The sequence below is a fragment of the Tamandua tetradactyla genome, chromosome 5 (assembly GCF_023851605.1).
Source record: "Tamandua tetradactyla isolate mTamTet1 chromosome 5, mTamTet1.pri, whole genome shotgun sequence".
NCBI lineage: Eukaryota > Metazoa > Chordata > Mammalia > Pilosa > Myrmecophagidae > Tamandua > Tamandua tetradactyla.
Genome location: NC_135331.1, coordinates 38,641,411 through 38,656,182, shown reverse-complemented (window position 1 = coordinate 38,656,182; position 14,772 = coordinate 38,641,411). Strand labels below are relative to the sequence as shown.

Sequence of the window (14,772 nt, the reverse complement as noted above, 5' to 3'; positions counted from 1 at the left end):
CATGGCAGGCAAGAATTCTATCGCTGAGCTACCCCCTTGCACCCTGCTGTTTAAGTAATTTTTTTTTTAAACTTTACAAAAGGTGACAGGATTTTTCATGTGACTGTTAATATTTTTTGACTGATTAACTTTCATTTTGCATAAAGAATTATAATTCCGGTGGTTTTACGCTATAATATTGAGATAAATGATAATATTTAAGTGATTGTTTCATTAAAAGATGTGCACATAATCTGTAAATGAACAGAATACATAAAAATGAATTTATTTCTTACTTATTCACTTTCTCTAAATGTTATGCTATTAGGAATAGCATATTCGTAATTAAACTCCCATATAATCCCATCACCCTCCCATATTTGTTTTGATCCATAGATGCTTTCAATTTTTATGACCTTTCAGTATATATCTTTGAGCATTCATATTTTTCATAATGGGTATAAACAATTTTGTGTTCTTTAGTGACTACTTTTGTTTAAATGTTTCCATATTTTATGCAGCTATGTTCATACTTGTCCATATGCAACATAATATCTATAGATTTTTGGATTGAAACGGTGGTTTCTGGTTTGAAACTTCGCTTTTTACTGTTGAAGTTTATTTATCCTTTGTAATGAATGATAAGATGCTTATTTTAATGTCCAATAATTTCTTTTAAGTATCAGATGATATACATCTTTAGATAATGTATATTATGAAATTAAAGTTAAGTGGAGGACCGTCAAGTCACCCAGTTTGCACATGGAAATGAACCATTTCTGAAACTAATTTGAGCTGCAATAAAAAATGAGAATGTTAATTTTATGCATAAATTCTCTGATGGGATCAATGTAAACCTCAGTAATTGTATGATTTTAAAAAAAGAGAGAAAAAGGAATTTTCTTGGAAAAGTTTCTGAACCAATGAAAATGACATCATTGTTGGAAAAATTTTGAGATTGTGAAAGAAGTACCAAAAAAATCCTACCATTTACTAGCCAGGGACTGCCCAGATGAACAGCCTAACTACATAAACAGTGTTTCTGTACTTCTAAAGCTGCCAGCATAAATGTCTGCAGTTTTTATGAAGAAAACAGATGTTGATGTTAGGTTGAAGTGCTTTAACTCAGTCTGTGTGTGAGATATCAAAAGAGTGAAACTCTCAGTCAAAAGTAATGTTTTTAGAATATTTTAATTAGCTATGAAAATTAACTTGAGGTAAAAAGCAGAATGAAGAAATGTTGCAAAATCAAGTTTTAATTTTGAAAATTCAAAGTAATGTCTTTTACTTGCCAAGCCTTCTCAGAGTATTGGTCATTTTAATATTTACATAGGAATACTATTTGAATGATCAATAGTTCATGAAATAAATGTTTAATTTTTAACAAGAGTTTTGAAATGGGAAAAGTTGAAGTTTTTATACATAGATGGGAATTTTGTAATGGCGACATGGCGATTTTTTTTCTTCTTTGAAATAAAATTCTTTCCGAGGATATTTTTTTTTGCATGGGCAAGCACTAGAAATAGAACCATGGTTTGATTAAGGGATCCACTTTCTCATTAATCTATTTTCTTTATTTCAAATACCTTATATGTTAATGAATGTGTGTGATTAAATTAATATTTGTATTTATAATCTTTACTTTGACAATTAACATTAAAATTTTGGGGGGTTTTTTTTTTTGGAGGCACATTAAAATGACCACATGAACTGTTAATGGTGGAAAACTTTAGACTCTTGAAATATCATTAATGAATGCTATGACCACATATTTCCTTATAATTCACTTCCTGAATTATCATGTAGTGCAAAAGAAATGGGGAATGTGTTATTCATCTGTCTTCTGATTGTGCCATACAGTTTAAATGTTATTACATCCACATTATTTGTGTAACCCCCCCAAATTTTCCCATTTTGGTTAATAGTAACCTTGTTTCAATAGCTTTTGGTTCAAAATTGTAGTGCAATAGAAATATTTGGGCAGACTCCCAAATACTTGGGAGAAATTTTGTAAATGGTACCAGACTAATTACGTCACCTTTTCTACCAGTTGGGATCTCTTTCCGGGCCTTAGGGGGCTAGAAAAGTCCGGTTGGCATTTGTGTACGTTTTTAACTGCCCCATTTAATGCACATACGTTTGTTCCTTTTCAGTTCATCTCACTTTTCTAATGAAAAATTTATGATTATAGAATAATATGATACTTTCAGGTGCTTTTTAAACAGTAATATGAAATGAGTCAACGCTGGCTTACTACCGTTTCACTATCTTGAGGTGAGATAATTATAGTTTATGAAAGAATTAACAGTAAAAAGCCACAAATGCTCACATTAGAACTAGGTATTAAAATTTATATTAAAATATGAAAATAGGAAGAGTAGTAATTTTGTCAGTCAGAATTTTCCCTAATATATTTAAAGTGTAGAGGTATACTTAGTGTACTCAGAACAAATCTTTGTGTGTATACCGTTTTCCCTTCCTCTCTTTCATCCCCCGCCCCGGACAGATTTTACAGATAAAATGAGTGCCAGTGATGCCTAAGAAGAGGCAGAGATAAGTCACAAAGGAGTTCCTCTGAGAAATCGGAAAGGGGTGTGAGGAAATATTCTACTTTTACTTAGGATTTGTGCGGTAACTGCAGTTAGGAGCGTGTTCTAGATGTCTTTCAATCTGGAAGCTACCTTTTCCTGAAGTCTGTGGCCCTGAATCACTGCCCAGAAGTCTGGTTTATAGAGGATCTGGTGTGCCAAAAAGTTTAGGGCTGTAGGTGATGAAGTTTGCTCAGTGTTTGCTTTGTGTGATGATGTAGTGTGAGGTCATCCTGTCACTGCCCCAACAGCTTAGGGTCTCCACTGGGTATGTACACATTTTATCTTACCTACTAAGTTATTATTCATATGACTGCCCTTATTTGTGTTGTTTTTGCTAATAAGGTCCCATTCGCCCATTCAAAATCGTGTGTTTCATTGTTTGGCTCCTGTATTTCTTTAATTCTATATCTTCCTATATTTTTCCTTACTCTTCACAACATGTGCGTTGTTTTACATGTCACCACACAGTTTTTTCCTTGTTTTATGACTCATTGTCTTCAGAGAATGTTGTTTACACACTGTGAACCTTTAGGTCGTAAATTATGGTGGAATTATTAAAAGAATGTACCTAATGCAAAAAACTTGCTTTGAAGCCGAATGATTTTAGAATGAAGGCACATTAATGGGAAAGGCTTTTGCTTGTTAACATAGTTTTCTTTCATTTACTAGGTTCTACTGAATTATTTTGGAAACTATATTCCTAATGCCTGGACACAGGATAATGGCTGCACCCTTTGTTTATTGGATGTAATTGACTTGTCTGCAGTAGATGTAAGTGGAATGACTGTGTGTGAAATGTAATAATAAAAGTACATTGTCATGAAATACAGTGCTTTGTCGTGAAAAAGGCAAATTAACTTAGAGTTTTGATTGTACGGCAGATAATGAATTTAAAAACTTAAAATAGAACCACTCAGAATAATTACTAGACTTGTATATTTTGGAACTGGTTTGAAAGTAAAGCCAGCTAAAAGGGGGTATTTGTTCTGAATATTTAATAGCTTACAATGATTGGGTGCTCTTTTTTCATTTTAGTCTGCTAACTTGATCAAAGCATTGAGAAAAAATGGTTTCAATGCTTCATCATTTTTTATGGACTGATTTGTTTTGTGCTTGCTTTTCAGAGTTAATCATTTAAAAAATAATATATGATTATATAGCTAGGGACTGCTCTAAGTACTTTAAGTAGTGTATTCCATTTAAATACTACAAAACCTTTGAGGCTAGTAGGTAGTACTGTTGACTCAGTTTTACAAAAAAGACAATGAAGTTGCATAAAGATTAAGTAACTTCTATAAGGGTACACACTTTTTAAGGGTTAGAGGAGGGATATATGCTTTAGGTCCTTTGGTTCTAGACCCCCCTGACTCATTGTGCAGTTCTGCTTATAGTAAAGTACATACCTACTGTAAGCCAAGCATGGCGTGTCTTAATACATATTTCATAGGGTATTATAGCTATATTTTATCATTTATGCTTTGGAAGTGAGCGAACAGTTGGGAATACTTATTATTTATCTATAAAATATTGCTATGGGTCTTTGTCCTATCATCAGCCAGAGCAGTTTTAGGATATCCCATAATAGCATCTTTCTTCCAAAAAATTTTACTCTAGTAACTTGGAAGAATATTATGTGTACAAGCAATTGGATTCTAGAGAGTGATTTTGTCATTAAAGCAAATTCATTCATTCATTCACCATAGGTTTATTGTGTGCCTACAGCATGCCAGGTAAGGAGAGGCAATAGAAGCAAAAGTAAAACTCCCTGGAATGTGGTCTTCATAAATCCTGGATGCATGGATAATTTTACTATAATAAAATCAAGCTCCAGAATTAAGTAGTTAATGTTCCTATCACTGTCTAAAAGGAAGACAAAGAGTAACTTTGGAGCTCCTGACTAGAGTCCTATTTTACTTGAAAATAAGTCTTTTTTGGCCAGTCTCTTAAATAAACTGAAAGTTTCCTATCTGGAAAGAATGCCAGAATGTTTCTGAATGAAGTTGCATCCCAAAGATGTTTAAACATTTACCCTGATCTTTTTTGCAGACAGTAGTGTTATCCTTCTGAGACAGAGTTCTTCCTTTTTTGTTTTATTTCCTTTTATATAAACTTTTAGGTGTAAAAGTAGAAAAAATGTTTTTGTCAAATATTTTAATCTTTTTTTCTGTGTGCATGTAGAAATAAGTCACTTGATTCTTAAGCTATTTTGTTTTACGGCCTGTCAAACTGTGCTAGAAAGGAAAACAATTCATTCTATCATGGGAAATAAATTTGTTTTGTGATTTCTATGTGTAGTTATTATGCAGTACGGATATAAAAATTAAAATCGTGTGGGTGGTTGAAACCATAATGCTGCATGCCTAGATGTGACCATAGGCTAATCTCTTTATTTTAGAAATAATAGTGGCATCTCAGAGCATTAGAATGAGGGTTAATTAAAGCATTGCTCTGATTACTATAAAAACTTGAATGTAGATTAATAATGGAGATATAGCATGATGAATCTCAGCTCTTTACTTACTATTACTAGTTGATGCATAGTGGGTTGCTTAATTTTTCTAAATCCTATTTTCTTTATGTAAATTTGGGATAATTAACTTCTAATATTTTTGTGAAATTTAAATGAAATGCGTCCTCATTTAATCCATTGTTTCTTATTTTCTGTATTAAATTGAGAACTTCTGGGATAATATTTTGTGTTTAGTTCTTTGTATTTGTTCATTCATTTAATGATAAATACGTTGGTGTGTGAATGAAACGAGAGGCTAAAGTGCAAGGGTATAAGGTATACTTCAATGCAAACCAATGTTAACCATTAATGCAGATAACAGAAGAAAATATGAAGTACTGTGTGGGACAAGATGGAGAGAGGAATGTAATTCAACATTTAGCATTCATTGTACTTCTAAAATCTTTAACCCATAAATTCAGACCTTAAGCCACGGTTTTACAAAACCATTATACTGAAGTTTTTCCTATATTTCTGGTAATAGCTTTGTTCTATTGTGGTTTATGTCTGTTTCTGTCTTCTCCCTCCATCTGTAAGTTTTTCAGCCAGAGGTCTCTTGCCTTTTTATAAATGCTACCCACTGCAAAGACTGACATATGATGGATACTTCAGAAGTATGCAGTGGCTGGAGGATAAACTGCATACTAAAACATGCTCAAAGAAGATTTAAGGAAATAAATAGAAACAGATGAATAGAATAACATAAAATGCATGGGTAAAAGAGAAATAGCTTTCATTGTAATAATGAAAGAAAATGAAAACTACCAGTAAAATGAGATTAAAGAGGATATTCTGGGGTAGAAATAAAAGTTTGCAGGTTCTCCATGATTTATTTATTTGGGCTACCTCTTGAGCTCTGAATTTTCCAAGCCATGAAAACAAAAAAGGGAAACACAAATTACATTCTCATGTCTTAGATCAAGCTTTCAAAGTAGCATTCATATTTGTAGGAAGTTTCTCTCAAGAGCTACCATAAAAGAAATGTTAAATTAAGTCAGTACCTTAATTACATCTGTATAATAACTATAACAGGTGAATAGAACTTAAAACCGTACTGAGTTTTTTTAATGTTTTGCCATAAAGCATAGGTATATCCAAATGTATCAGTAGGTGTTTTTATTGAGCAACCAACCCCTTTCTTACCTCGATTTCTGGACTTATTGTTGACAATGGAGTACCCAAAAGAAGCGCTTAAACTCTTTATCCATAACAAAGTAAGTATTTGAGAAGTGGATATTTTATGCAGAAACTGTTTTTATTTTCTTTGGAACGCTTTGTTTCTTATTATTTATTTATGTCTAAAAGAATTCATGAGGCTAAACTGAGTGAAGAGTTTTGGAGTAATTACTGCCCTGCCTTTTTAGGATATAAGGAGTTTAAAGTCTGTAAGCCAATATCATAATATTGGGGTGAGCCACATGAAACTGCCTATTTTGTAGATTAAAGATGGTTGAACATGAGCAGTTTTCATATGGCTCAAATCAATATATAATGAAGATTGCCAAAAAGTCTGATTGTCCTTTGCCTTTGGGCATGGAACTTTGTTATAGAACTGTCATTAAATTGTGACTTAATACTGTAGCATCAGAACTAATTTACAGGTAGAGTATTGTTTTGATTAATCACACAGTGGCATGTTCTTCCTATAAGGCTTCTGATGCTGTCACTTCTTTGAAAAATATTCAGAACCTCCCAAACATAAACTTAGAAACAATTTTCCCCAGTAGTTTCCATTTAATTGTCTCTTTCCTGTTAAAACAGTTACTACTTTCACATCACTTAGAAAAACTCAATAGATATGAACACTGATATTTTCTCTTTTCAGTCCTAGAACTTTTCATATACCATTGTCCTTTCTTCTTAAAGTACTTACCAGCCAGTCATTCACCTTTCCCACAGTGTATTTTCAATTTGCAGGAAACCAACTAAAATAAGTTTTAAAACATGAATCATTACAATACTTTATTTTTATATTTTGTGCTTTTATATATGTTTTTCCTCTTTCTGTAGGACCTTAAACTCCTTGGGGCCAGCAGTTTTTATTGTCTTTTTTTTTTAAATTAACTCTTTGCAGCTTTTATGTGATAAATGGTTTTAATAAACTGTGAAAAGCATAAGCTCTTCAGAAATAGTGAGACTTGATAAATATATCCCTAACAATAAGTTTGTTAAACTTTCCCCTTTCCTTGTAGAAACAAAATTTTGTGTTTGGCCATTAATTTTTCTCTCTGGCTTCAAAGAATATCCTAACATTTCATTAAAAAATATGATTACTTATATTTACAACTTAGATTTATTAGGTTTAGTAGACAATTTTCCCTGGGTGTTGACAACACATGTTTAAACTTCTTTAGCTGCAAGCCTTTTTTGTTCAGTTAGACATACTTTATAGTACCTAGGATTTAAATATTTATGCAAGGACCTATTTAACAGTAGATGTTGAAAGAATTTTGAAGTATCTTCTCTTTAAGGAATATTGTGTTCTTATTTCGGGTTCTTCATATGGCAGGTGTTTAATGTTGTCATTCTGTTTGTATCAAGGGAATATGTGCATTGTGGAATTCACGAATTTGAATAGGAAACAATCCCTATGTATGAGTGCTTATTCTTCTTATTGTCTTGTTTTCTCTCTAATTTTGGAACTATGTCCAAACAGGAAGTTTATCATGAAAAGGACATCATGGCATTTTTTGATAAAGCTAAGCATGAAATCAATACTATAAAAATTGTGGGACCAGAAGAAAATCTAAGTCAAGCTGAAGCAAGGAACATGGGAATGTAAGTTTTAATAAATGTGAATAATGTTACTAAGCTTTAAGAAAAAAAAACCTTTTTTCAAATCAGTATCTAAACTTGGGTGTGTCATTTGTGTGTGTGTGTGTGTGTGTGTGTGTATGCATGTACCTACTATGTTTGATATATTTACATGTAAAAGGTCATGGAAGTTATTTACTGTTTTTTAATGGTTTAGTAGTCAAAACACTTTATCAAGCTATTAAATGAAATTTAGATCACAATTTTAAAAAGAAACATACAGAGAAATCAATAGTGTGAGATGGGTATGGCAATGATTTAAATGTTTAAAAAATTGAAGGTATGTGTGATAGAAGTGTGCATTTCAGGGTGGGCCACGGTGGCTCAGTGGCAGAGTTCTCACCTGCCATGCCAGAGACCCGGGTTCGATTCCTGGAGCCTGCCCATGCAAAAAAAAAAAAAAAGTGTATGTTTCAGATTGTGGGGAAAGAAGAGGTATGTTTGCTTTCTAATTTTTCCTACTGACCCGGGTAAATATTGTAATCCCCAGAAGACTGATTTGGGGTTCTGTTAGCCTTTTGAATCCTTCCGTACAAAAACAAAACTCTGGTAATAGTAGAAATAATCCTTTTTTTCAATGAATGTTAATTGAATATATTAGCAGTGCGTTAAGAGCCGCTGATAAAATGGTGAATAAGCATCTCAGCAGGAGCTATGCTTATCTACTGCTAATCCTAATGCCTCTTACTGTGGTTACTGTGGACGCTCACGGTCCAGAGTGATGGGTTCTGCCTGGTTTGGAGATGCAGAGAGAGGGAGAAAAACAGGCCTCTGAAGAATCAAACAGATATAATGCTAAGGTTCCATAATTTATTAATTGGAGAGCTCTTTGCTCTTTGGTCCCTAATCAGAACTTATTTTCTCTAATTATTTGCACAATGTGAACAAGCTTTCCTTTCTGGTGTCCTGCTAGAAACGAATGTAGTACAGAGTTAAACAGTGACAATAGCAGAGTGAGGGGATCTCAGAACTAGGAAAGGAGAACCCCAGACACAGTGAGACACAGTGGACATAATATGTGGGTATATTTCACATATCATCCCTGAATTCTGAGTGGCTCATCCTTAGGGTTCCTAATGATGACACTCCAAAGTTTCCAGGAAAACATACATCACAGGCTTTATCCCCTGGTAAGAAAGCAGAAAAGTATCTATCTTAGAAATAATTCTATGCAAATCAGTTTTTAAAAGTCTTAAAGGGTTGCACGCTATTATAATCTCCAAGATTCACTTGAAACCGAGTTATTGGATAAATAAGATTTTGCATTATGTGTGCATGCAAAAATTTTGTGACTTGAGCAAACTATTGTTAATAAATACGTGGGAATAAATTGCTTTCCCCTCCAGAAAGGATTAAATACCGATTTATAAATTACTACTCTAACTGGATTTTTTATTCCTTAGAAAGTTTAGTGGTTTGGAAATAAATTTTACCTCACCTACAATTTTAGTGTTGACCTACATATGAATATCTGTGTTGATAATGGACCGTTTTGAAATTTAAGATATTTATGTGGATATGCTATCTCACCATTTTAAATAGAAAAGTTTGTTAGAGAACATTGTCGTATAAGCTGTATCTTAACATTTTTCACCGAACAGATACTTACTTTGCCTAATTCTGATTTCATTTTCTTTGTCAATATCAGGGATTTTTGCCGTCAAGATGAAAAGTGTAATTATTACTTTAGTTTGGATGCAGATGTTGTTTTGAAAAATCCAAGGACATTAAAAATTTTGATTGAACAAAACAGGTAGTATTTAAAATTCAGTATTTAATTATTAAAATGTTAATCATTTCCCATGACTATGTATGTAAGGTATTGTTTTTCAAACACACTTTACTTATCTGTGTTTATCAAACAGGGAACTCACAGTAGGTTATTTTCTAAACTTTGTAAACTTTCAAATTGAATTACTTGATTTTCTTCTAAAGGAGTCAAGCAGAAAACAACCTCAAAACAATTAGGAATATTTACTGTTAGTCACAAAGTTACAATCACAAATGTAATGTTTATCAATTATATTTGACCTATTTTTTCTATTAAAAGCTATGTGAAATTTCTGTGTATCTCATACCAATAAAATTTTAAATTGTTTTATTCCCTATAATTTTTAAAGTAGAATTCCATAATACTTTTAGATAAAAGTCTGATTATTGTATACAGAGTTGTTGTTCTAAGAATCAAAAGAAATTTCATAGGTACAAATTATTTCACAGTTAGATCTTAGTAGCTTTTTTCCTTAATACCGTACTAATTACCACCGGAAAATACTTGTTTCTATTTAAGTGAATGGAATGGAAAAAGCCACCATGTAGATCCACTTGTAATGTTAATGTTCACATGTTGTTACTATTTCTGCTCCTACTGGTACCAGCCCACGATTAATGTAAAAGTACTAAGAGCCAGGTACTTAACATATATAAATGGGATTATTTTTCATTACAGATAAAATGTTTAGCAGATGAAATGCTAGAATAACTGCTTTTAGTTTGGTGAATAATATACATGAAAAATCTTACTTTATTTATAAAAGATGTTACTACAGTTTGTCAATTTGAGAACTCATGGCTTTTACTTCAAAATCTGAGACTTCTCAGAAGCCATCTATATATTCAGCCCCACACTTTGAAGATAGCTGTCTATAAATTGCAGGTAATTTTCCAAAATATATGAATAAGGTTTTGATCTTCAGGAAAAGCAGTTAGGTTACCCTAGAGATAGCAGATAGAGTTGTAATTTTAACTCATAAAACCCAGGGAAATTCTTTTTCTTGAATTTGCAGTATTCATTTCCTCTGAATTTGATTGAAATGCCGTAATGTATAATGCATACATGCTTTTTAAAAAACATTTTTATTGTGAAATACATATAACTAAAGAAAGCACAATAATTTTCAAAGTACGTTTTAACGGACTTAGAGTAGTTAAAGAACAGGTTTCATAGTTTGGTGGTGTGGGTTACCATTCCACATTTTCAGGTTTGTCCTTCTAGTACTCCAAAACATGGAAAGCTAAAAGATACGTCACTATAATGATTCAGCAGCCATACTCGTTTGTTAAATCCTATCTCCTCTGTTGTATCTCCTCCTTCTCCTTTGATCCTATTCCTTATTTATAGGGGTCCTTGGGCTATGCCCATTCTAACTTTTTCATGTTGAAAAGGGGTGTCAGCATCTAGGAGAGGGTAATGAAACTAGAGGAGGTTCCTGGAGAGGCTGGCCCCTCTGGGTGTCAGGGCTAAACTGATCCCAGGAATCCTCTTGAGGTTATTATAGATTTCAGGAAAGTAAACTTAGTAATGGCACTTGTAGAGTCTCAGTTAGAGCCCTAGGCATTCTTTAGAGTTAACAGGAATGACCTTAGTTGAGGTGTGGCAAACCATGGCAATTAGCAATATCTAGCTGCAGCTTACATAAGAGTCACCTCCCTAATACTCTCTCAACTCTATTGGAACTCTCTTAGCCACTGATACCTTATTTTGCTATGTTTCTTCCCCCTTTTAGTATGGAAGACGGTGTTGATCCCACTGTCCCAGGGCCAGTCTCAACCCTGGGAGTTATGCCCTCCACTGTCAGGCTTGCACTCCTGATTTTCATGAACAGTAGGGTAGGGTAGTAATTTTCTTGCACATATGCTTTGAAAAATATTTAGATGTTTTTATTTTATGACTTTGTTTTTGGTACTTAATAACTATTCTCTTAGTAAATTACTTAATGAATCCGTGGTATGTATTTACCACATCACTCCTTAGTATTAAGCTAGCAGTTTATCACTGCTAAGAAAGAAAACTTTTCTTTTTTTTTTTTTTTTAAAGGAAAGACAGAGAGAAGGAAGGAAGGATAGAAGGAAGGAAGGAAGGAAGAAAGGGAAACATTTCCAAACATTTTCTTGCTTTATTGTATTTTGTTTTTCCGTTTTTGTTACATGGGCTGGGGCCGGGAATCGAACCGAGGTCCTCCGGCATAGCAGGCAAGCACTTTGCCCGCTGAGCCACCGCGGCCCACCCAAGAAAACTTTTCTTATACATAACATCCCAACTGTCACCTGGGGGCCCCTGACTCTGGAAGGGCCTTTGCAACCCAATTTATACCTCCTGTTCCAATTAGCAACAATTTAAGTTCTTTGATAGCTATGGCTTTTGCTTCTTTATCCAGCCATGTGCTTTCCGTAAGAAATTAATATACACAAAGAATTTCATGAAATTTAATGACCCGACTAAAGGTTGGAGAAAGCAGGAGAAGGTTTCATCCTAAGGCCTGTGGCTTTTCAGTATTTCATCAGCTCTCTTCTCCCTCTCCTCTTCTCGTCTCTGCTATTCACTACTTTTCTCCAAATTTTAGTTCTTCACTTTAATATTGCAGTTCATCCTCCCCCAGCAATTACCCTTGTATTTCCATACCTGAAACACTGAGTCACATAGCACATAGATTTTGGTTTTCCAAATTTCTGGACGCAACCCTCTTTAGGAAATAATTGGGATTATACAAGATTTTTTTTCTCCACTAAATTTTTTATTTTGTCAGTTATTGGCATTGAATTATCATTCCCTAAATTAATGTAATCAGTAGATCCTAATTTGCATTAGTAATTTCAATGTTGTACTTTTTTTAACAAAACAAAATATAACTGTATCAGGTTAGTAATTTTTCATTTAAAAAGGAACCACGAGAAAGAAAACAAAACTATTATTTTGTACACTGTGTTTACCTGTTTTGTTTCACTTTACTCTGAGTGAAAGAGAAAGGGCCCAGCTGGTGTTTGTAAGGCCAGGCTTTGTGAAATAGGTTGTTCTGGAGAACGATTATTTCATAAACTTCTTTGTGGGGGAATTGTACGAGCTTTCCTTAACAACTATGGGCAGCGCAACAGTTCACTTCATTTTGGAACTAATTCCAGAGGAACCTGAGAATTACAAATAAATTGTAAATTAGATTTCCATAGGGAGAAATCTGGTATGTTTTTAATTTGTAACATGTGCTTGTCTCAGAGAGACCACTTACCTGGGAAGTCGTGAGACAGAAATTTGGCAGTTACCCCTCTATTTTCTAAATAAAGAAAAATGTTCATGTTGTCAGGGCTAGCTTACTATAATCATAACCCATTTTAAAAGTCACAAAAATATGTAAATGTACATTAAAGTGCTTGAGGATTTCATTTAAGGAAACCTGGCCTAGTTAGAAATGTGTTGATCATCTTCATTCATTTGTGTTTCAAAAAATATTTATCGGCTACTTTAATGTCTAAGGGGCCGTTCTGTCTGTCTGATGGAAATGGCATTATTTGATTTCATTTGGTATACTTTCTGAAATACTTGAAATAAATTTAAATAAGATTAAACAATTACAGTAGTTTCATTTTTTGTATGGTAATATAGTACTTTTTACAGTCATTTAAAAACTTTTATTAGTATTTTAAATTATTTTTTCTTTTTCTTTTTTTTAAGTCATTATTGAAAGTTAGCAGTATATTCATTTAAGAAAAGGTACTGGAAAGAACTTCCTCTTTTTTTTTTTTTGATCAATGACATACATGCTGAATTAATTTTATTGTTAGATATCATGCCAAGTTCAAAATACTTAATTCTCGATTAGTTAAAAAATAAGCTAATCCATAAATAAATATTTTTTTTCTCTCTTCGTTTAGGAAGATCATTGCTCCTCTTGTAACTCGTCATGGAAAGCTCTGGTCCAACTTCTGGGGAGCCCTGAGCCCTGATGGGTACTATGCTCGAACTGAAGATTATGTGGATATTGTTCAGGGAAGTAGAATGTAAGTTACTTGATTAAATTTCCTAGGAGAAAATAACAGAATCTACAGATGTGGTCCTCTTAATATTAATTGAAAACATTTGTTATTTTTCATCTGTTTCCTTTGTGTTTGATGGAAGTGTGAGTCTGGAGACATTTTGAATACTAGTATAAAATTGATAGATATTTTTAATTGCTTTTAAAGTTCCATATCTTCAAATGAAGAAACTCCTTATGGTGGGAGATGCCAATCGACAATATATGGCCACCATGGGTCGCCATCTTGTTGCTGGTAGAGGAGATAAAAAGTTTGGAAAGAGAGTTTAGCTGTAATTTAGAGGCAGAATGAGGGTTGTTTTAATAATTTTTAAAAATTATAGCAAGCAAACAAACATAGCACCAACAATCAAAAGCTTCCTAATTTTCCCTAATTGCATGAGTCTTCTGCCATAGTGAAACAGCTAATATTTTGCTTTAAAGAACAGTTTCTTCACCAATATCTGGTTTCCGTTTCTAGAATTTGAGGAGAATCTACTTGGTACAAAGTGTTGCATGATTGATATTTATTTCAGGGACAACATTTTATATTTTCAAACTAAAAAACAATCACAACTGAATTTATTATGCTAAGGTAATATCAGAGAGGAATGCCAGTCATTGCTTTATTTTTCATAAAAAGTGACTGAGTCTGTAAGTGCTTTGTCTTCATTTTCAGACATGTCAGCCCAGTTAAAAAGGGAAAACATACTTTTGTGATTATAAATATAAAAATAAATAAACTTACAAATTTAGAAAAAATTATATGCTTCTAGATGAAGAGTTAAGTGGTGGAAATATTTTTTTGTTTGTAAAATAATTAATAAGTATAGAACACTTTAATTTGAATGATTAAACATGATAAAGGGTTTTGTTGGCTGCTGTTAGGAAGCCTACAAACAGCAGTTGCCTTCTTGACCAACTGGGGGAAGAGAGAAATGAGACAAAATAAAGTTTCAGTGGCTGAGAGATTTTAACAGAGCTGAGAGGTTGTCCTGGAGGTTATTCTTATGCATTATGTAAATACCCCTTCTTAGATGATGGTGTATTGGAGTTGCTCGAGGGCAGTGCCCTGTAACTGTTGAACTGTGTT

At 33.2% G+C, this 14,772-nt stretch overlaps 1 protein-coding gene across 1 annotated transcript in view; it reads left to right on the top strand.

The window, feature by feature from the left end:
* The window catches only part of LOC143684064 (procollagen-lysine,2-oxoglutarate 5-dioxygenase 2-like), a 116,318-nt gene that overhangs the window by 86,933 nt on the left and 14,613 nt on the right, over positions 1-14,772 (top strand). The window contains 5 exon segments of the mRNA XM_077160730.1: positions 3,240-3,341; positions 6,168-6,293; positions 7,736-7,857; positions 9,542-9,646; positions 13,540-13,665. Coding sequence (XP_077016845.1) covers positions 3,240-3,341; positions 6,168-6,293; positions 7,736-7,857; positions 9,542-9,646; positions 13,540-13,665 — 581 coding nt within the window.